The sequence below is a fragment of the Dipodomys ordii genome, unplaced genomic scaffold (assembly GCF_000151885.1).
Source record: "Dipodomys ordii isolate 6190 unplaced genomic scaffold, Dord_2.0 Scaffold91, whole genome shotgun sequence".
NCBI classification, from domain to species: Eukaryota; Metazoa; Chordata; class Mammalia; order Rodentia; family Heteromyidae; genus Dipodomys; species Dipodomys ordii.
In genome coordinates, this window is record NW_012267307.1 from 4,622,737 (window position 1) to 4,645,557 (window position 22,821).

The 22,821-nt window shown below is 49.4% G+C and overlaps 1 protein-coding gene across 7 annotated transcripts in view; it reads left to right on the forward strand.

Annotated features, from left to right (window-relative positions):
- The window catches only part of Ctdp1 (CTD (carboxy-terminal domain, RNA polymerase II, polypeptide A) phosphatase, subunit 1), a 68,011-nt gene that overhangs the window by 10,958 nt on the left and 34,232 nt on the right, over positions 1–22,821 (forward strand). For 5 of the 7 annotated variants that reach the window (XM_013026136.1, XM_013026141.1, XM_013026139.1 and 2 more), the window contains exons 5-11: positions 498–648; positions 2,779–2,869; positions 4,505–4,671; positions 5,879–6,955; positions 8,649–8,790; positions 9,599–9,808; positions 15,296–15,458. In XM_013026136.1, coding sequence (XP_012881590.1) covers positions 498–648; positions 2,779–2,869; positions 4,505–4,671; positions 5,879–6,955; positions 8,649–8,790; positions 9,599–9,808; positions 15,296–15,458 — 2,001 coding nt within the window. The remainder of the gene's footprint in view (positions 1–497; positions 649–2,778; positions 2,870–4,504; positions 4,672–5,878; positions 6,956–8,648; positions 8,791–9,598; positions 9,809–15,295; positions 15,459–22,821) is intronic. The other 2 variants (XM_013026140.1, XM_013026137.1) reach the window with 1 other exon arrangement.

A 22,821-nucleotide genomic window follows, 5' to 3' on the forward strand; every position in this document is an offset into this window, starting at 1 on the left:
TGTGGCTCAAGTGGTAGAGCGCTAACCTTGAGCTGAAGAGCTGAGGGACAGCACCCAGGCCCAGAGTTCAGGCCCCACGACCGGACCCAAAAAAAAAAAAAGACTGGTAGTAATGACTAATGAGTATGGTTTAAAAAGTATGGTTACGTTAGGTAGCTATTGGGTTAGCATAGTTATCAGGTCGTTACTATGGTTTCCAGAAATAATCCTTATCAGTTACAGATGTGGGTAGTTATGGGGTAGCTGTAGGCAGGTGTAGTGGGTGGTTCCATAGGCAGTTAGAATTGTGAGGGGCAGCTCTTGGAGGCCGTTAGCATGATGGTGGCAGTTAGCATAGTTCCCTAGTACACAGCAGCAGCTGTGGAGGTTATGAAGCCACTCTCACACCTCTGGTGGGTGTCTTGTGCCCCCACCTTCAGGTACTTACACCCTCCTCGTTGAGGGGGTGCTGAGGGAGTGCATCCAAGACCTTTTCTTACTCTTGCCGTTCTTCATAGGGCATCTTCCACTTCCAGCTGGGCCGGGGTGAGCCCATGCTGCACACCCGACTTCGGCCTCACTGCCGGGACTTCTTGGAGAAGATCGCCAAGCTATATGAGCTGCATGTCTTCACTTTTGGCAGCCGGCTCTATGCACACACCATCGCAGGTCAGGCACCAAGGATATGTGAACTGCAGTTAGTGTGTGGACAGTGAGTCGTGTGTCCTGTCGTTAAGGCGTTTTTTGAAAACTAGAAATCGTACGGAAGCTCAATCTTGAGGTTGGTAGTTGACAGGGGACCAGTGGTGACTGCCACAACTTTGTGGACTGGTTTGGAAGTTTTGGAACCACGGATATGTGGAAGGTAGAAACTTCATATGAACATACTCCTTTTTTAAATCACTCACCCCTGGTTCCAAATGGCTTTGGAGCTCTGCCTCATTGTGCTTGTGCCCTGTGACTCAGCCTCTGTCCTCTTGGCGTGGATACCAGCCTCAGCTAGCTGTCCATGTGCTCCTGGGGATGCCTGGGCCAGCCGCAGTGCCCACCAGGTGGCAGTACTGACAAGGACAGGACAGAACGTGGTGAATGAGACATCCGGTTATAGAGGTTCTTTGCCACTTCATTTTTAAGTTAAAAATACCATGAAAAGGTATAAAAAATTGGGAAAATATCCCTTACTGTCACTGTGTCCACATGGTGGGAAGAGGCAGGGGAAACAGGAAGATACTAGGGAGTAAAAAAATACCAAAGTGCATTACATGTGTGTGAGTATACATGTGCATGTATGTATATACACATATATGTATATGTGTGTCACAGATAGGAAACAAGAATAATGAAACCTATTATTTACTGTTTGAGAAGGGGGTGTTAGAAGAATGTAATAGAGAAGATAAATTTGTTCAAAATACATAATTTACATTTGTGAAATTATCACAGTACACTCCTTATACTATCAGTGTATGATGTAATCGCACTGACTTCCTGAGTATCCCCCATGGTGTGTGAGAAGGTGTAGTAGCACCCTGTGTCTTCACTTTCCCTTCCATTGAGAGGTGCTTTATTGACGTGAGATTTCAGTTTCCTGTGGGTAATACTAAAAATCAACAATTCATCGGTTTGATGTGTGTGTGTGTGTTCATGTTCGTATTTGTGCTCCCAGCCAGTACTTGAACTCAAGGCCTCGTGCTCTGCATGGCCTTTTTGCTCAAGCTGGCATCTGTTGTTGAGCCCATAGCTTAATTTCTGGCATTTTGCTGGTTAATTGGAGTCTCATAGACTTTTTTTTCCCCCGAGCTGGCTTCAAATCATGATTCTCTGCTCAGCCTCTGAAGCTAGGATTACAGGCATGCATTCCCAGCACCTGGAGAAAACGCCTATGTTTAAAACTATGTCACTATGAATGCCATGATGAAATCTCACATTGTCTCACATCTCTCCCGGGATGTAAATCCTCACCCCGTGTTATGTTCATGATTCTCCTGTTGGTCCCTGAATTCTTGTCTCAGATATTAGATCCACTGTCATATTAGTGAAGTGCTTGCATTCAAGTCGCCTTTGTTTTTATTTAATGGCCCCAGAGTCCACAAGTGATGCTAGCAATTCAGAGATGCCAAAGAGAAGCCACAAGTGCTTCCTTTAAGTCTCATCTCTCATCACAGAAAGATTAGTGAGTAGGGTATAATAAGATACTTGTAATACCACCTCCCTGTAACTTCTATTAGTGTATGGTTATAGTCATTATTAATCTCCTACAGCATCTACTATATAAACTAAATTTTATTATGCTATGTTATAGTGTATGTGGAATTTGGTACTCAACGTTTTAGAAACATATTTCTTGCAGATTAGGGGTAAAGGTGCTTATTTCTCCTGATTGAGTTTAAGAAAGAAACGGTGGATAGCATTTACTCCATAAACTGTGGGCACATGTCCTCAACCACATTTAACAGTGATACCCTGTCTCACTAGTATTAGGGGAGATGTGATTGGTCACGATGCAAAATAATTCAGTCTAGTACTTAGACTACAAAAGTATAGAACCAGAGGTACTGCTTTCTGAGAAGACAGTGATGTTATCCTTGAGAAGCAAGTGCCTTATAACTTTATCTTAGCCATTTAGCTGGGCAATCATATTATAAATTGTTTGAAACCAGTGGCATCATAAGATTTCAAGCCTGATTCCTTTGTAATTCCAGTCTGTGTAAGAGAAAAGAAACCTAAATGAGCAGATTTCCCCAACCCCAGGCACACTGTGTGGTCATAGTATAACGTTGTTCCCTTTTCTTTTTACAGGCTTTTTAGATCCTGAGAAGAAGCTTTTTTCTCACCGAATATTGTCAAGGGATGAATGTATTGACCCATTTTCTAAAACAGGAAACCTTAAGTATGTACCTGGTTACATTTATTGCTGAGGTAGATTATTATTTACTTCTACTTTAAAAATCAAATTTTGAGGATGAAAGTAATAATTCTGTACTTACCATTTTGCAGGAATTTTCAGTGTTAACTATGGGTATTTAGAAAGTGTGTTTTTAATCCTCCCTCCCTCCTCGTTTGGTGGGTCGTGCCTAGCGACTTGAGCTCTGGGGTGCCCAGTTCCCATTTGCTGTCCACAACCAACCCCCTCCTCTCAGCTGGGCTACACGGCCTCTGAATCATTCTTCAACAGGTCTTTGTTTTGGCTAAGGATGATACACAGTAGTTCTCCTCCTCTATGCTTTGTATGGACAGCACATTCTTGATGCGAACTAGCATTGCCTGTGCGTTGTGTACCCTTGGGTCTCCTGCACTGGGAGACGTAGGTGATGAGGCCTTAGATTTCATAGTTGTTCAGTGACCTATGTGCACCTCGGGGTACACAAGCAGGAAGTGTACTGGAATCCCCCACGGTGGGCTAGTTCCAAAGCCTGTCCCTTTTTCCTCTTGGTGCTCCTGTAGTAGCTGAGAGAGCCACGGAGTTGATCCTTGGGACAGAGCAGCCTAGGGAAGAGATAGTACAGAGAAAGCTTGGCCTGGTGATGGCGACTGCCTGGAACTCTGCAGCTTGAGTCAAGAATATAAAGAGCAAGTACATCTCATCCATAGGTTAAGAGCATGCACGACATTTATCCTACTAATCAATCGTGAAGTCCTGAGTTAAATGACCGTATCACCCATGTTTTTGCCTGTTTGGATTCTTCCTTTCCATCAGTTCTCTACTCCCTTGTACCATCTGTAAGTTTTGCTCCTCCCCACTCCTATTTGAAGGACAGTTTTATATCTTATGGAATTTCTCACTTTCTACCAGAAGGGCTGTGCTCACATGCCATCGTGCTGTGTCCTCTGCAGCACGTCCCCTGCAAGACCTGCTCCACAGCCGTCCACGACAGGGCAGTTAGCTCAGGCGGGCGCCCTCCACTGGAGTTTTCCTTGTTTAGGTTAGAGGCCCACAGAGAATTCCTTTTATGCCAGTTAGCGTTAGAGCAACAGATTGGTAAGGGCAAAAGAAAGAAGATGTAGCTGAGAATTGTACAGGAATTCTTAGACAAGCACATGAGGTTCGAGGGCAGTGGTGTACACAGATGCAGCTGAAGATCTGCTTGGAACGTGCAGCTAGATGTCTATTGCTGGCCTTTGGGCCATGTTTCTAAACTAACTTTGCCTTGAGCTGAGTTTTCACAAGATTGAGTTCTGACCCTGTAGGAATGTATGCTGATTCTTTTGTGTGCTGGTACAGCTGGTAAGCAAACTCAGGACTTCAGTGCTTACTAGTCAAGCTGTCTTTCACTGAGCTACATCCCTAGCTGCTTGCTTTTTTTTTTCTTTTTTTTTTTTAAGAGAACCACAAACAATGGAGAAAAATATTACTATGCTAATGTTTCTTTAGAGACAAGGAGCTTTGATATGAGCTAAGTAAAAGCCGTCCAATGGCATCTTTCTGTACAGATGAGGGTTGCAAACTCTTCTGCTTGGCAGGATAAAAAGATATTATTGACACCTGTGATGTAGCCTTTTGTGTAAATTACGTTTTTACTTGTAGAAATCTCTTTCCTTGTGGAGACTCAATGGTTTGCATTATTGATGACCGAGAAGATGTCTGGAAGTTTGCCCCCAACCTGATCACTGTGAAGAAGTATGTGTACTTCCCAGGCACAGGTGATGTGAACGCACCTCCTGGGTCCCGGGAACCTCAGGCAAGAAAGAAAGGTGAGCCATCTGTGCAGTGCTGCAGAGAGAAGCAGTGAGCTTTCTACTCCAATAGCTGGCTCTTCATTACTCATCCCAGTGTTTGCTGCCATAAATTGAAGATTCACATTGTGTTTGTTGGCTTTTGTGTTCCAGTTTTAGAGGTTGTTGGGCTCATGTGATATTAAAAAACAGGATGTTTAAAAATCACACTTAAACATTTTGCTTTTTAAGAATACAGGTCGAGTATGCATTTCATCCATTTATCTTAAAAAATGCATCCCAGGAAACTAGGACATTCGCCTGAGAGTGAGGTGTGGGATTTGGTGGCTCCCCTATGAGAACCAGCCCTAGGGGCTGGGAAGGCAGCTCAGTGGTAGAGCACTTGCCTTGTATGCATGAGGCCCTCGGTTCCATTCCTCAGCACCACACAAGCAGAAAAAAGCCAGAAGTGGCGCTGTGGCTCAGGTGGTAGGGCGCTAGCCGCGAGCTGAAGAGCTGAGGGACAGCGCCCAGGCCCAGAGTTCAGGCCCCACAACTGACCAGAAAGAGAGAAAAAAAAAGAACTAGCCCTAGAACTTGAGGATTCTGTGGGTACATCCTGCGAAGAACTGTGTCTATATCATACAAGCGTGAGCCAAAGTCTGTCTTCAGTAAATTTAAAAGCTTTGGTTTCAACTGTTTCTGATGATACTTAGTTTTTCATTTTGTGTTTTGGCAGTACTGGGTTTGAACTTGGGACCTTATGTTTACTTAGCCTTTTTGTTCAGCTGGCACTCTACCACTTAACCCATGCCTCTGCCCAGCTTCCTGCTTGTTAATTGAAGATGGAGTCTCAGACTTTTCTGCCTGGGCTGGCTTTGAATTTGAACATCTGGATCTCAACTTACTGGGTGGCTGAGGATTATAGATGTTAGCTACTGATGCCCAACTTGATCATTAGTTATTTTTTTAAAAAAGCCATTTGAGCCATATAATTACCACTGTGGTAACTAAAATAGAGCGTGGAGGTGAGGAGCCTTCTTGGGGCGGGTGCATGGTGAGAACACAGTGGAGGGGCCTTGTGTTGTCAGGCTAGAAGCCCTGCCAGCATCGCTTCCACACATGGCCACAAACCTTGTGACTCTGGTGGCAGCGCGCTGAGGCCTGAAGGTTGGGGAGCGCTGCTTTGGTTTTGAAAGGTACTCAACGTCCAGTAACAGTGGCTTTTCCTCTTGTGTATATTTAGTAAGTTCTAAAAGTGCTGACGCCTTGGAAGAAGCACCCCCTGTGAAAGGCTCTGAGGAAGGCAGACCCGCTCCTGGGGCAGAGCAGAGCAATGGCCTTGGGAAGCCCTTACCCGCTCCTGGGGCAGAGCAAAGCAATGGCCTTGGGAAGCCCCCACGGGAACTCAGTGGTGGCGAGTCTGTGCCAGGGACTTCTCCCAGTAAAGCAGGTGAGAGGGATCCCTGTCCCCTCACCCCGGCCCCCGCTGCCAGCAGCCCAGGTCGCCAGGAACTGGCAGATGCTCCAGAGCTCCCAGTGTCTGCTGAACAGACAGACCGGACCTCACCAGGAGTACAGCCTGCTCAGGGCGCATCTGGCCCAGACTTGGATTTTGACTTGTCTAGTGACAGTGATAGCAGTGATTCAGAAGGTCAGAAATCTTCTTCCTCTGATGGGGAAAGTGAGAAGAGAAGCCAAAAAAAGTCCTCAGTCACCCAAGATGGAGTGAGAGTACCACAGCAAGGAGTTTCCCCTGGTGAAAGGGGGGCGAGACCTCCAGGCACAGGGTCCCTGGCAGAGACTGGGCCCAGCGCCCACCTGCATGACAAGGGGCCAGACCTGGACATGCAGGAGGAGGCTGAGCGGGACGGCCTCTGTGGCCTCGGAAATGGCTGTGTGGACCGGAAGGAGGCCGAGACTGAGTCTCAGAACAGTGAGCAGTCAGGGGTCACTGCGGGTGAGTCCCTGGACCAGAGCATGGGAGAGGAGGAGGAGGAGGACACAGATGAGGACGACCACTTGGTCCACTTGGAGGAGATCCTGGTGCGAGTCCATACTGACTACTACACAAAGTATGACAGGTACCTCCGCAGGGAGCTGGAGGAGGCTCCAGATATACGCAAGATTGTGCCAGAGCTCAGGGGCAAGGTGCTGGCCGACGTGGCTGTAATATTCAGTGGCATGCACCCAACGGACTTCCCAATTGAAAAGACCCGGGAGCACTACCACGCCACATCTCTGGGAGCCAGGGTCCTCACCCAGCTGGTACTGAGCCCCGACGCCCCTGACAGGGCCACCCACCTCATCGCAGCACGGGCTGGTGAGTGCGCCCCTCAAGTGCCCTCAAGGGGGGGACCCAGCAGTGTGCCCAGGGTGGGCACGGGCCTGCTGAGCTGGATCCTAATCCCGCTCTGAGGTTAGTCAGCACTGCTCTTCAGTTTCATGATGGATTTTCAGAAATGTTTTTCTGGACCTTTCTAAGAACAGGTTTATAAGTGTCTTTTAGTGGAATCTCTGCCTACGCACACTGTATGTGTGCATATTCTGCTTCCATTTGTTGTCTGGGGTTCTTGAACAGTCACCTTTGTATGCGGCTTATAAAGCCAGCCATCTCAAGAGTAGAGGCCAGACTTGCTGGGGATGGAGACTCTGTGGCAGGGTTCCTGTGGGAAGATCAGGAGGCCAGAGGAGTCAGGACCTCAAGTGAAAGCCTAACCCTTTGAGTTAGAAAACCAAGTACAAGATGTCAACTGTAACAAACAGAATAACAGATTATTGTAGGTGGGCATATCTGTCATCTCCACAGAGTAGCAGCCTCCTCGGGTAGCACCTCTGTCGTTTCTGATAATTCAGCCAGAACTCTCCTATTCTGGGCAGGTAGTGGACAAATCTTGGAAGAATGCTGAAAAGCTAATACCTAATTTTTTAATGTGCCTCAGAAGCAGTTTGACTTTTCCCAAATAAAGATCACTCAGACTAGTCTAGGTGCTGCTGTCCTGTTGCAGTTTCTCCTGTGACCACATTCAGTGAATCATGAATTCACCCTGACTTAGATTTCTGTTGTTAGCTGAGCCCCAAGAAGCTTGGTTCCAGACCCTGTCACATGCTTAGTGGAGCATTTAACAGACAGCCATGGAAGGCTCCCACTGGAGTATGTGCACTAGAGTAAGAGGCTACTCTCTGGGCCATGAGCAGGTGAGGCCCCTTCTGGGGTTACTTGTCAGGTATAAGCATGTTGTCCAGGACCGCCCAGTGCTAGATCTAAATCTCTCCCTTGCCTGCTTCAGAAACTGTTACGGGCAAGAGCTGCACTCACTACTTAGATCATCATGCGGTGGGAAGGATAAATTGTCCTTACCTTGCTGCTGAGGCTTTGCGTTTGGAGGGAGTGACTCCTGAGGACATCATTGACGGGGATGAGCCTGGCCACCTCAGAGCATGAGTTCCCTATGCAGTGTCTATGGTTTAACTCCAAGACTCTAGCACAGGGCAAGCGTCAGCTGGAGTCCACTGAGTAGTCGCCTGACAGAGGGGTGGGCATGCGCCCTCGAGTGTGCTCGAAAGGCTGAAAGTGGAGCTGTGCCAGTCAGAGGCTGGATCTCTCAAGGCTGAAGACAGTGCTGCTCAAGTGCAGACACAGGACCAGGAAGCCCCAAGTCCTGTAGGAGATAGCAGCTCAAGATGGGGCAGTGTCAGTGGGACTGGAAAAGCCCAAATACAAGTCAGCTTAGGGAACACTGACAGGACCCAGTGACAGAGGTGGGTCTCAGATTCCAGACAGGAGAGGGTTCTGGAGTATCTAGAAAGGTAACTGGAGGTACTGGCACGTTTAGGGCCAGAAATCCTGCTGGTGAGCCTCCATCCCCAATGATGGAGAGGTCTGTGAGGTTAGCCTCACCGGCTTTGTCCTGTGGGGCAGGGCCAGCCCTTTACTAGGGTATTTGTACCAGTGTGTCTGTCCTGGACACTTGTGCCCGGGTGCTGCAGGTCAGCCTGGCTTGTGGTCTCCACAGGCACGGAGAAGGTGCGCCAGGCACAGGAGTGCCAGCACTTGCACGTGGTCAACCCCGACTGGCTGTGGAGCTGCCTGGAGCGCTGGGACAAAGTGGAGGAGCAGCTCTTCCCACTCACGGATGATGACACCCGGCCACACAGGTAGGCACCTTCTGTCCACAGACATGCCGAGGGGTGCAGGCCTATGTCAGGGCCTCGCCTCCCCAGGTGGTTCCCTGGCATCTTGTGTGAGGATGGGTACTCCTGGAGCTTAGGCGGGGCTGTCAGCTCTATCACAGCCCTGGCTCCCAAATAGGAAAAAGCTCAAGTTCAGTGGGAGGAGCCTCATCATTGGCCATCCGGCCTTCTTCCCTTTCCACAGCGAAGAGACCCTGGAACTCCTGTGGGATCAAAGATAAGCACCTAGAAAGCCTGTATATAAGTAACTGTTCATACCCAGAGAGCTGCTTTTTCTTTAAATGCCCTGTGATTCTACTTTTGGTAGTTAATCTTTTGCATATTTATGGGAAGATCTGTGTGTAACACACACAGGAGCTCAGCTTTGGTGGTTGTCAAAAGTCTGGGTGTTGTGTCTAGGGTTCAGCGTGTGGTGTCAACAACTGAGGCCATTGGGGCAGTAGAACCCCAGACCCAGGGAGACCAGCCCCAGTCTGCACAGTAGACCGCACTAGTAGTGGAGGAACTCTCACATCTCTGTGGTGTGTATGTGTGTTGCCCTTGCACATTGTTATGTTCTGGAACTAAGATTGCAGCGTGTCTTCCTCCTGAGGGTGCTTCTGACTCGCTCTGAGCAGCGGTCACTCGTCGTCCTTGTGAAGATGTCTCTTTTTGTTAGCCACACCCCTCTGTTGTCGTGCCCATCCATCTTTCATCCCATCCCGTGTCCCTGTGGCCCTGTGTCTCTGTCTTGCCACTTACCACCCTCTCTTCCTCTCTCCTTATCTGACAGGGAGAAAAGCCCTGCTACCTTCCCTGACAGGCAGAACATGCTTCCAGCGGCCTTGTTCCACCCGACACCTGTCCACCCCAAGGTCCAGCCTGGCCCTGAGGTTCGGATCTATGACTCCCACACGGGCAAGCTGATCAGGACAGGCGCCCAGGGCCGTGCGCCCATGCCTCCCAGTGGTCTGTCCGTCCATGGGGACCCCTCCTCCTTCAGGTATGTTACGTAGCACATTAGAGCTCTCCTTGCTGATGAGACAGGTGTCTGAAGGGTTAAGCTTTGGTCGTGTGGTCCTATTAAAGTGGCTGTGTTGGCCTACAGTGTAGATGAGTGATGTTCAGGAGTGTTTAGCCCTCGCTGTGTGTTGGCTACCTGATACTCTGGAGTCTGTGTTATTCTTCTGTCTCACCTTGGCTTCCAAAAGTAAAAGCAGAGCAACCCTTGATTTAGCCTCCTTAGTTTCCTGCACAGCCCCACTCCTCCTCAGGAGGCTCCTTGATGTCTGGGTCAGCGGGAGACCATCTGAGCTGTCCAGCAGGGACTGGAAGGCTCTCCAGGCTGCCAGATCTGGACTTCACAGGCGTATCCTGAGCTGCCTGCCCCTTTCCCATGGGTTCAGTAGACACAGAAGGCGGCAGGAGACTCAGTGTGGCTGTGAGCTAGCCACTCAGTTTCCATTGTAGTGAATTGCTTTTTGTGTACTTCTTACCCTTTTTTTTTTTTTTTTTAACCCTTCTCTCTTCCTAGTGTTCTACCACTGGGTCACATTTCCACCCGTGTTTCACTGGTTACTTTTAGGATAGGGTCTTCCTGCCTGCGTAGTGATCCTCTGACTTTAACTTTCCCATAGTTGCTGGGATAAGAGAGTCAGGGCACCAGGTGGAACTTCTCTCGTGGACTTTTGTGCCTGGGCCAGCCTAGAACAGTTCCCTCGATCTACTCAAGTACGTAGGAGTATAGGTTTAAGCCACCTACACATAGCTTAACAGAAGATTTTAAACTTTTGCCATAGTCTGTAGCCAGGTGCTGGTGGCTCATACCTGTAATTCCAGCCACTCAGGAGGCTAAGATCTGAGGATTATAGTTTGACTCCAACCCAGGAAGGAAGATCTATGAAACTCTTTGTCTCCAATTAATCATCATCAAAAAAGCCAGACAGGGAGCTGTAACTCAGGTACTGGAGCACTAACCTTGAGCAGAAAGCAGCTCAGGGACAGCACCCAGGCCCAGAGTTCAGGCCACAGGATGGCACACACGCGTGCACTAGTGAGCACACACATAAAAAGCCATGTGGTTTCAGCTCAAAAACAGGCATGGCATTGGCCAAGAAAAACACATGCATAGGATCTGTGTTCCTCCTTTCATGGGATGCAGAGGCGCTGAGACAGCAGACAGGCAGGTGTGGTCCTGGGAGCCAGCAGGAGGCCTGGCGCTAGGAACCTGTACCTTTAGGCTTTACTAAGAGTGCCCGCCCTTTGATCTGGTCCTAGTTTGAGAATCATGTCCTGGAAAAGATAGTGCTAACAACCTAGGGTTTGGGGCCAGGAAGGGCCTGTGAGGCTTTTGGTGTGGTGGACTAGCTGTTACTTTCTTGCTGAAAATAACCATAAAAGTTAAGGGAACACTCAAGAAGCTTTGTGGAGCCAGCCAAGCTATGGTAAGTAGCTGTAAAGACCCAGGGGGATTGACTGTTTAAACCCAGAGAGCAGGTGACTGCTCAGTTGGGGTCTTAAGTTGTGTGTGCTTCCGGGTACTGGGGAGCAGCATCAGGAGCAGCTGTGGAGGGGCTGGATACCACAGTAATGCTAATCAACATGGCCATTGAGGCAGAGGGTGAGTAAAATAGCTCACAATGGAAAGTTTAAAACAGGACTCAAGAAAGGAGCTCAGTGCTGGGGTCTCGGTCCCTGTGGAGTTGAGGTACCCTCTTCCAGAACACTAGGGACCCTGTGGGTTTAGTAGAGGTCCTGTTATGTGGGCGTGGCAGCTGCATCCCAGCCAACTTCACTTCCTGGAGGTCAGGTTGGGGCTGGAGGCTCTCGGCCTTCATCTCTTGGCCAGCCCCACCTTGAAGCATTCTCTTACATTGGAGGTTTCCTGATGGCAGTCCTCATGTCAGGAGCTGCGACCACCAGACTTGTGCCTCTCAGGGGTCAAGTGGTTCAGGTTTGTGTTGTCGACTGTGTTCTACAGTATCATAACCCGATGAGTAGAAGGTGAGGCCAGAAAGAACTTGGTCCTAAGCTGTAGTTTTACAGTAGGAGTCGAAGTCGGTGTGTCGTATGTGCAAAAGCAGACCTGTTCAGAGTCTGTTCTCTGTGCTGCAGAAACCAGCTCACAAAAGCATCGTCATAAGCTATTGACTAGCCAAATGTTAGGTGCACATTTTTTTTTCAATTTTTTAGCCTGCCAAGATACAAAATGAGAAGCAGGTCTGAAAGCAGTTTGCGTGTGACAGGCTGAGTGAATGGGTAATAACGGAAGCAGGGGACTCTGAAATACACAGCCGCAGCGTGGACTCAACCATGCTGTGCTGTGTGACACACCAGCTACAGCTCATCCTCAGTCACAAGGTGCTCGTTTCCTTAGTTACTTAGGTACACAAGAGGACAGTAATATCCTGCTGTAGGACTGCATATATTTTGTAATGGAAAGTAGCACTGTGTGTGTTCTCACATCTCATCCCAGGAGTTGGAGGCCAGGCTCAGTTGGTAGAACACTGGCCAATGACAGAAAGCATCAAATGTTGAGTTAGCGTTCCAGCCGTGGCCCAAAAGGGAAAAAAAAAAAAAAAAAAAACGGTAACATCTGGTCCCAGAGATTATCCTGCAGGCTTCCAGATAACATTTTGTTCATACTGAACCATACCGTTACTCTCCTACTTGAATGCATGGGAAGGTGTAAGCGTGCCTGAATCAATGGGAGTGGGATTGCCCTCTGGGATTCGGGGTGAGAGGCGCCTGCAATGGCAGGCCAGCAAAGACGAAGGGCACCTGGAGAGGCCCCAGTAGCTACTCTGCAAGCCACTCCGCATTCTTGGTACAGAGCGACCTTCCGCCAAGCCAGGTGTCCTTGGTGAGGGTGCGGCCCCCATCCTGCCCTCCTTCAGCAGCTTGAGTACCGCCCCACCTCAGAGGCCCGTGCCTGCTGCGATCGACACTGGCCCTCCACTCCATTCTGTGTTCTGTGCCTGGAACCCTGCATAGACCTATTATTATGACAGCTGCTTGTGTTCTAGGCAGTAACCACTGCCCTCCATGCGCATTCTCAACTAAGCTGAGAAGCTGTAAGTCTTCTGGGGTCTCTTCCTAGTCTACACACCTCACACTCTGTTGATCTTCTTGGGGAGGGCTGCTGAAGTCCAGTTCCCTTCATCTCCCTTTAGCTGAGGCCCCTTCATTTGTCATGTGTTTTGCCCATGTGAGGGTCCAGGTTGATGGTTCTTTCATGTTAGCAATTGAGAAGTGTCCAGTCTTCCTTCCTCTGTGTGTTTCACGGACCGCCCTGGCAGAGGTAAAACAGTAACTTTCCTCTAACTGCTTCCGGGCTCTTCTTTGTCTACTCAGTTTGGTCGTGATGAGTCCTGTAGGTTTGGGGAGTCTGTCCTGTTTATGGTGCCTTCAGCTTCTTGGATCAGGTTTACATCTTTCCTTACTATCCCTACCATTGCTGTTGGGTTCTCCCTGCCTTTGGCATGACTGAATTTTTTGTGCTAAGGCTTGAACTTTGCTCGCTGTCCTTCCCATCCTTTATGTCTTGTGATTCTGATCAAAACTGGTCACTTTCCAAACATGTTGGGGTACCTGGGTCTTCTGTCTTCACTGAGTCTTTCTATTCTACGGCAGCATTTTGCAGCTAGCTCCCCACACAGCTGGTGCTGACACCGGAGTGGGGGAAGGGAGTAGGGTGTCCCTATCACTGGAGGCAGCTGTGAGGGTTCACATTGCTAACTCCTGACTCTCCACTGGATATCATCTGTGGGGCAGGGGGAAAGGCCCACGTGGTCAGACTCCCCGTCTCCCCCACCCCCACCCTGCCCCAGCTTTCCCTGAACACCATGTAAGAGGCTAACATTGGGTCTTTATAGGTGTTTGGTTGGAATGGAGCAGTTATTGTGTGAAAATCCTTAAATATTCATTATTTAAATACTCATTAGCCTCCTCTTCCCAAGCTTTTTGGCAGCAAGTGGGTTTGAACTCAAAGCCTGTGTTGGCTAGGCTTTTTTGAGAGTGATGGTGCCCAGTAGGTGGCGCTGCTCTGCCACGTGCATCCTGAACTCAGTTTTGACAAGGATAGGAATATGGAGTATAACTTTCAAGAAATTGGATTTCTGGGCTGGGAAGGTGGCTCAGTGGTAGAACACTTGCCTTGCATGCATGAGGCCCTGGGTTCGATTCCTCAGCACCACATAAGCAAAAAGAAAAGAGCCGGAAGTGGCGCTGTGGCTCAAGTGGTAGAGCGCTAGCCTTGAGCTGAAGAGCTGAGGGACAGCGCCCAGGCCCAGAGTCAGGCCCCACAACCGGACCCAAAAAATAAAAACAATTGGATTTCTGGGTAGAAAGTATTCCACTTGTCCTTAATAGATGATAGTTTGGTGACTCCTAATGTAGGTCCCTCTTAATTCTAGCTCTGGCTCAATACCCCGTCCTGCTCACAGTGAAGAGTTCTTTCTGCCTCCCTGCTGTGTCTGTCATGATTCAGTCTGAGGCCTGGCAGGCAGTCCAGCCCTCCTCTGTGCCGCCCCATCCTCACCCTCACCCACCGGGAAGGAGCCGGCTGCTCGGACAGTTGTCCGGTGGAAGACATGTGCCAGTTTCACAACATTTACCTTAATTGCTGGCACTTACAAGTAATGACTACAATATAGTCAATGAGATTTGACCTATCTCAGTGAAATGTGTATGAAGAGGAGAAAACAATTGCAAACAGAACTGAGATTTATTTTGAGTACTCTTGCTCACTGCTAATGCACTACCACTTTAGCCACCATGCCTCCAGTCTCTATTTTGCTGCTTAATTGGAAAGTGAGTCTCAGAATTTTCTGCCTGTGCTGACTTCAGACTTCAGCTCTCCAGGTCTCAGCCTCCTGTGTGGCTAGGATTGCAGGCATGAGCCACCAACCCTTGGCTCTTCACTGAGATTTTATGATAGGAAAGTTTGTGCAGCATAAGCTTGTTGATAATCTCAGGGGCAGCTTGAGCCGGTTTGGTTCTTGCTGACTGGCGATTTCATGAAGCTGTGCACACATGGTGCAGCATGTCTTTCCTCTTCTTTTGAGCAGATGGACTCCATTCCATTAGCATCCACTCAATGCACCATTTCATGTTCGGGTTCTACTTGTGCCCTAGATAAAAGTGTCACCTTTGTTTTGCTTTCTTTCATGCTATGGCTCTCCAGTCTTAATGATACTTCCAGATTGTCTAGGAAATGAATCCTCAGTATGCACTCGGGTCAAGGCAGATAGATACCCCACGGACAGTGTGTTTTGTTGAAAGGAGGTGAATGCCATCCTTCACAGGATAGAGGAGCTAGCCGGGGGTTGGGGAGGGGGATCCTATGGGTACAGTCAGTAGAACATTCATCTTTCTGTACATATATTCTCTGTGTGTGTTGCCAAGTGCTCGGATCAGAACTCTGATGATGCAGTCTACAAAGGTGCAATCAGACTGCTTTCCTCACACCGAACTGTGACATTCCTTTCAGAGCTATTCAGCCACTTCAGCAGCAGATGTTTGGTGAAGAGCTGCCCAGTGCTGGAGATGGGGAGCAGCCTGGCCCTGCTAGAAGAGAGCGACAGCCCAGTATGTCAGAGACGATGCCACTGTACACTCTTTGTAAGGAGGACTTAGAGAGTATGGATAAAGAGGTGAGCAAGCAAAGCACTGCACAGGACCAGGCTGTGGTGGGGGAGCACATCTGCAGAAGGGCTGACAGCTGGTGCACTAGCTAGTATGTGCAGTTGGAGCTGGGATTCTTGCCCATGTAGATAGGTAGGTCATGCGCCCATACCTATGACTTCCTGGGTTTTCTGTTAAAAGGAACCTTAGCATAAGTTAAATGATCGTCCTGTGTTTGGTAGCTATGGCTTGAGGCTACGGCTGAGTCCCCACAAAACCACCTTCTGGTCCCAGTGGAGCTGCTGCAGGCATTATCTGGTACCAGTGTAGAAATGCTGTTTCATTGGTGGAACAGAGGTGGTACCCACGGGGAAAATGACAGTTGTCATTTATATTCAGCTGTAGAATAGAATTTCAAACAGCGTATTCAGGATAGAATTGCATCACTTACTCGTAGTTCCTCACATCTCAGATGAGAGCTTGTCTTGTGATGGTGAAACCTTTTTTTCCAGGCATGCTGAATTTCCTGTTTGCCACTTTTCAGCCCTCTTAAACGTTAGCTTCCTTTGTTTCATGAAAGTGTTTTCTCTAAAATGTTTTCCTTAGAAAGGTACTATAGTGCATACTTGTAATTCCAGCTACTTCAGATGCAGAGAGGAAAGATCATGGTACAGCATAAACCTGGGTAAAAGTTAACAGGACCCCATTTCAACAAATAAGCTGGCGTGCAGTACATGTCTGTAGTCACATCTTTGCAGAAGCTGTAGGTAAAAGGACCATGGTCCAAGGCCAGCTATCAGCAGAAACAAAAAAACTGATGAAAAAAAAGAACTAAAGCAAAATAGGGATGGAGGTGTGGCTCAAGTGTTGCAATACCTACCTATCTAGCCCTGACTTCAAACCCTTAGCTTTCCCGTCCTCTCTGCCTTCAAACACAGGCAGCTGTATCTGGAAATAGCGTTCACTCTCCATGGGGTGCACCGGTCCCTCCGCCTGGCACCTCTGTCCAGATGCACTGCCAGCTCGTTTGGCGTGATTGGCCGCCGAGGGCCCGCAGTGCGGCCGTCCCCTTGGTCACATAGCAAGCACAGCATTGGTTCTGACCCACCCCTAGCAAAGGGGACTCGGGTTTTTATGGAAATGCCAAGCCTAAGTCACACAGCAAGTGTGAAGCATGGGGAAATCTATTCCTTTACTTTCAGAGATAAAAACTAGCAAGGAGCACCAAAAGGAGAAAGGTTCCATCCTTGGCTTCAGTGCACTCAGGCTGCCACAGGGTGGAGGAGTGCCGCTGGAGGCCTCGTGTACCGTGTTCCTCTGTGGTGTCCTTCGTTCCTGTGGGTGCTGGTCTCCACAGCAGGCCCGGCTTGCCCAAATGCAGACCAGGTATAGCCTCAGGGAAGTGCTCCTGCCATCGGAGTGCCACTGCAGGCTGACACAGGGCCCCTCCTCCCCCAGGTCGTCTTCCTGGGGCTTGTTTCAGGACAGGGTAGGGCAGGCACTGAGCACCTGACCTACATTCCGGAGGAAGCCGATAGACAGCACTCAGACACGAGTACAGGCCTTGGACCAGTTAGGGTCTGCCATCACAGAATCCACATCTCTTTCACGTTTGCATGCTCCTCTGTGTTCAGGCTAGCCACCTCTTCTGAGCCAGCCTCTGGCCCTCTGACAAGAACAGTGACCATCTGAGGCCACCCTGACTTGCGGGACCTCACGGTACCAAGCACCTCTGCAAATGAGCACCTCTCCAAATGAGCAGGATCAGCCTTAGTCCTTCAGCAGATCTTTTAGTGGAACACAGTTCAATCTACTCCATGTAGGGCTTGATTGAAATTTAGTGCCGTGTCTTCCTTTTTGCCAGAAACATGGCACATACACGTATACGTACATACCTGCCTGTTATCACCTTAAGTTTCTCTGGGAAAGATTCTCTCGGCCAGGCAGGGTGCCACAGGACTGTAATCCCAACTGCACAGGAGGCTGAGGTAGGAGGATCATGGTCTAAGATCAGACCAAGTCAAAGTAGGAGATTTTACCTGAAAAATAACTCAAGCCATGAAAGAAGGGGGTTGGAGGCATGCTCAGGTGGGAGAGTGCCAGCCAGTGAGTGAAGGCTTCAGGTACTGAGTTCAAGTCCCAGTCTCAGACAAAAAAGCATGGAGTCATTTCTCAAGTAGTAGAGCATCTTCCTAGCAAGCACAGACCTCAGACTCCATGTGCTTCTCAAAAAAGAAGGGCACTCTGCTTTCTATCATGGGTGGTTTTTAATTCTTCTGTTAAGTGTCTGTCTGGACTTTCCAGTACAGCCTATTAAGCATTTGGTTTCTGGCCCAGACTTCCAGCCTGCACAGGGACATCTCTTAATTACAAGGTTATCTACCTCTGAGCCGGCCGAGTGGGCTGTGAATCTTCTCTGATAGGTGGGAAAGCGTTCCTCTCCACCTTTGTCTAGTATCGGCTCCTTGGGGGTTAGTTGACTTGGTAGAGCAGATGCAGGCCGAGGTAGGACTGGAGCCTATTGTCCAGCTCACCAGGAATTTCCTGGAACATGCATTTTCAGCGGCTGTTCCGAATCCTTGGAACGCCTCAGGGGTAGTTCCTCCATAATTAGTAGGAAAAAGTGCGTAAGCAGACCCCTGCCGCCTTCCTCCTAATGGCTTTCACTTTCCTTCCCAGCGGCACTGGCTGATGTGTTTTGTTCCAGCACTGTAGCCCCCTATTTCCCTTGTGCTGCTGGCCTCCTTTCTTTGCCATCTTTGTTCAGGCTGGGGGATAAGGAGTCTTGGAAGTGAGCTCTCCTTTTGTCATTCTCCCCAGATCTCACGAGCAAGGTCCCTGTCCTTGTCCCTGTTCTCACATTCCCAGCCTGACAGCTTTCTTACCCTCAGGCCCAGCTCCTCATGAAGGCGCCGGCATCATCTCATCTGAGCAGGAAAAGAGGTGCCGCCTCCGGACCTCCCAGAGTTCTGAAGGAGCCATTCACACCCACAGAATACTTAACATTGCCTAGAAAACTAACTGGCGAACACATACTGCAGAAATGTGAACAGTTGATTTTCATTAACGATTCACTCTTCTGCAGTGTGTGAATAATTAATGAAAGTCTTGTGCTTTTTATTTGGACTGCGTTTGAATTCTGCATTAACTATACATAGAAGTTGTCATTCTGATGACCTAGTCAAGAACCCTCAGGCCAGATCAGCCTGGAGAACAGTGCAAGGCCACCTTCAGGCTGGCTTTTTAAGCAGGATCAACGAGGTCGCACAGGCGTTGCCCCTGACCTCAACCCTTGGCATGGGTTGGACAGTGTAAGTGTTCTGCAGAGCTGTGAGTTCTGCAAACTTCGCCAGCCTGACAGACTTCTCACAAGCAGAGACGAGCTTCTGTTTATTCACCCAGGGGCAAGAATGGCCACCTTGGTTCTAATGGGCCCCCTGCTCAGTGCCATGTGCCACTCCAGGAACTCCCAGCTGCCCCCAGGATTCTGGAGGAGGGAGAGCAGTCTGGGCACAGCTGCAGCCAATCCCTTGTCTTCCTGGGGCGGAGTAGCAGGTCTTTCTGTGAAGCAAGATGCACTCCTCAAAACCCAGCCAGGGTACAGAAACAGGCACTGGGGACCCTGAATTTCTCCTGTGGTTTTTAACATACAGTGCAACAACTCTCATTACTCTAGCATAAGGTAACAGTTGGGGCTGGGGGCTAGTGTGCCCCTGTCCTGATAGGGCATGTCAGGGAAACCTGCAGAGCTGGAGGTAGGCTGCTGGCCCCACCCTGTCCCCCACACACCCTCACACCACCATCCAGGATAAAGAGTGGCTGCAGGCATCCTAGGTGTGGGCTCAGCTTTTCTCCTCTGGTCCTCAGCACATGCAGTGAGGGGCCAGCTTCCCATTGGGTCGCATTGAGTTTGACGTGCAACCACTGCAGTGTTGAATCCTAAGTCAAAGTGCGTGCAGGAGAGGAACTTCATATGAGAGCTGCCTGTATGTGTATTCTACATGGGGACACCAATGCTTGTCTCACCGCGGTGGTCCAGAGGCAGGCACAGCTGCCGAGGAGCGTCGCGCTGCCTGAGCACACCGGCAGATGAGCTGCTGAACGGTTCCTTCCTGTTCCTTCGCTGTCGCAGGTTGCTTGATGTTGTTCCCACGCTTGGGATATTTGTCAAACTCGCGAACACTGCCTCGCCCTGTGTGTGTGGAAACAGGACAGGAGTCCCCGCTGAAGAGGAGCAGCTGTCATCCATAACAAGGATGAGGGCCTCTGCCTTCTCCGTCTGTTCATGGTGCAGCTCCTCCTATCTGAGTCAAGAAGCCAGGACATGCGTTCTACATTAATTTATAGGCAGATTTTCTTTCCAGTGAATGATGAAGCGTCTTTGAGTTCCTTCAGCAGGTTCTCTGCTGGAAACCTCTACTTCAAGTATAGTTCCGCATCCATGCCTACCCAAGCACTCTCAGCCCTGGGCTTCGCAGCTTCCAGCAGCTGGGATGGAGGTCCTGTGCTGTTGTCAGCCCTGGCTGCTCTGTGTCCCGGTCCTAGCTGGAGGGGCTCCGCTGGCAGGCTGAGGCCCGTCCACACAGAGCAGTTTTTCAGGGTGATTCTTACCTGCTAGCTGCCCCAATGCTGTTGGCTCCCAGTACAAAGTGTTTGTTGTGTGAGCCTGGCGGGTGGCAGCCTGTGAGCACCGGCTCAGTGCCCTGGGCAGGCACAGAAGTTCCAAAAGAGAATCTCTTAAAATAGGTGACTTTTTTCAGAGTTATCTAAGTCTAAACAAGTCTTAATCAGGATCATCTATGGCTGGCTTCTGTCCCATGCACGCAGGAGCACACAGAAGGGGGTGATGGGTAGAGGTAGAGGTAGAGGTAGAGGTAGCGGCAGCAGGGCCACCTTTCCTTGGGTGTCTCAGTCACATGCCATGTCTTCATTGTCAGTCACTAGTTTCACTGATGGCCCCCTCTCCCAGGGTATAAATAAGGTTGGCTTTTTTGGTGCTATCCTTGGGCTCTTGATCTACTACTTAACCACACGCCAGCCCAAGATTGTTTACCTGATTGTTTGTTTTTGTAAAAGTTGTTTAGGATCCACTTGAGCTACAGTGTTAGTGAGTTTGTGCCTTGTTTCTATTTGTATGAATGGAAGGCCATTAAAGGAGGTGGAAAGTCTGAAGCATGCCTATATTACCTGCTTAATTCATGATCTCTTTGGTGTAAGCTACTTTAAGGTGATAACTGACGCATGTAAGGAACTGCAAACCCACAGAGCCAGCGTCTCCCCTGGCCTTGAGCCTCCAGGGGGGCCTAGTCACCGTGCCCTCAGTGTGATCCTTACGGTTCTGCCCAGCAGAGGTCTGGGGCTGCCTCAAGGAATTTCTCCACATAATTGCTTCTCTCACCCTTGACCTATATCCTGTTCACATACTCGTTTCATGAGACACATGTCCTTTGCTGGAGACAGATCACCTGGTAGCTAATACATTCTCAGTAAGGGGGCTGGGAAGGTGGCTCAGTGGTAGAGCTCTTGCCTTGCATGCATGAGGCCCTGGGTTTGATTCCTCAGCACCACATAAGCAGAAAAAAGGCCTGAAGTGGCGCTGTGGCTCAAGTGGTGGAGCACCAGCCTTGAGCTGAAGGACAGTGCCCAGGCCCAGAGTTCAAGCCCCACGACCAATAAAAATAAAAAAATAAATACATTCTCAGTAAAACAGGAACATTTCCATTGATCCCAAAATGTTCGAATGAGGCACATTAGATCCAGGAACTGTGTCCCCCTGATGGTGTTTTGGATTATGTTGGTTCCATTGGGATGGTTAGGGTAATAGTGCAATGGGATTTCCTTGCGTCAGTTAGAACCAACTGGTTTTCCATACTGACATTTCCTAGCGCTCTTATGATACTACTTGATCCGTTGTTCACATGTGTATAGCCAGGACTGCTGAGCAGCAGGCTCTGTGGACATCCGCACTAAGGCAAGGCAGTTGCCGCTCACCTGCGCCCCGCGTGCACTGGCTAAGAACTCTGCGCAGGAATGCAAGTCTGCAGTTGGGGATGGCAAGTCTGCACAGAGATGGCAGTGGATGTGTGCATGGATCCTACTCTGCACGAGAGACTTTTAGTAACCTCAGGAAAGTCAGTGCCAAGTGATCATCACAAGGGATGAGCCGTGGGCTAAAGTGGTCAGGATAGAGAGTGGGTTCTTGTGTAGCCTCTTTCCCCGGCATAGCTAGGACACTACAGAGCCATGGGAGAATGTTTTTGCCCATCTCTAAACCACCAGGTCATCTGTGCACCCACTCAGGCCTACATTTGTTTGTCTGTTGTATGTATACATCAAGCATCCACCTGAGGCTTTGCTTCCACTTTCTTTCCTTTCTGTTTTAATCTGCTTCCTTTCACTAGGGGTGAGAAATTAATGTACTTTTTTGACCATTCTGTCTGTCCTGACTGACTGTCAAGCCTTGAGGTTGATAAGAACTTGTTATTAGAGTCCTTGGCCATGGAAATGGTGCTGTGGCTCAAGCGGTAGAGTGCTTGCGTTGAGCTGAAGAGCTGAGGGATAGTGCCCAAGCCCAGAGTTCAAGCCCCACGACCGACCATAAAAAAAGAACATTTGATCATAGGGTCCTTGGCCAAAACCTTTTATTCTGGGAGCTCCCAGTGGACCAGACTCAGCACTCACCCTTGTCAACTAAGGAGCATGAAATGGGAAAGAGTGATCTCAGTGAGGCTGTAGAAGTAAGGGTGGCAGAGGAGACAGAAGGCGCACAGTCTTGGACAGGCTGCCCGTCCAGGTGGCCATCAACCCATCTGCTCCGGGGAGGCCCCTCGGCACACGCTGGGAGTGTGCCACTTTAGTGACCTGAGGTGAGCTGGGGAGGGAGGCAGGGCCTCAGCAACCAGAGGAGCAAAGCCAGGGCCTCCTACCTTCTTAAAGCTTCTTAAACTCCACCCTCGTGACCTGGGACAGAAGACAGTCTGTTCATCATGACGTCCCTGACAGTCTTGAAAGTATCTTTACTCTGGCCTGGGCCCTTCAGCCTTGAAAGGAGAGAATCGCTAGCTTTAGATGCGCTCTCCTCGATTAACACATACACATGCAGACAAACAGGAACCTGATCCAAAGCTACGGCAGCACAGGAGATAAATGTAAAGTACAGCTGTAGGTGCCACGCTTTGTCCTGCTTCTAGTTGCTATTGGACATTTGCTGGCCCCAATTAAAGACCAAGTGGTGAATTTCCTAAAACACATTTGGTGAGTAAAAGAACATTTCACAGCCGGGCGCTGGTGGCTCACGCCTGTAATCCTAGCTACTCAGGAGGCCGAGATCTGAGGATCGCGGTTCAAAGCCAGCCCGGGCAGGAGAGACCGTGAGACTCCTATCTCCAATAA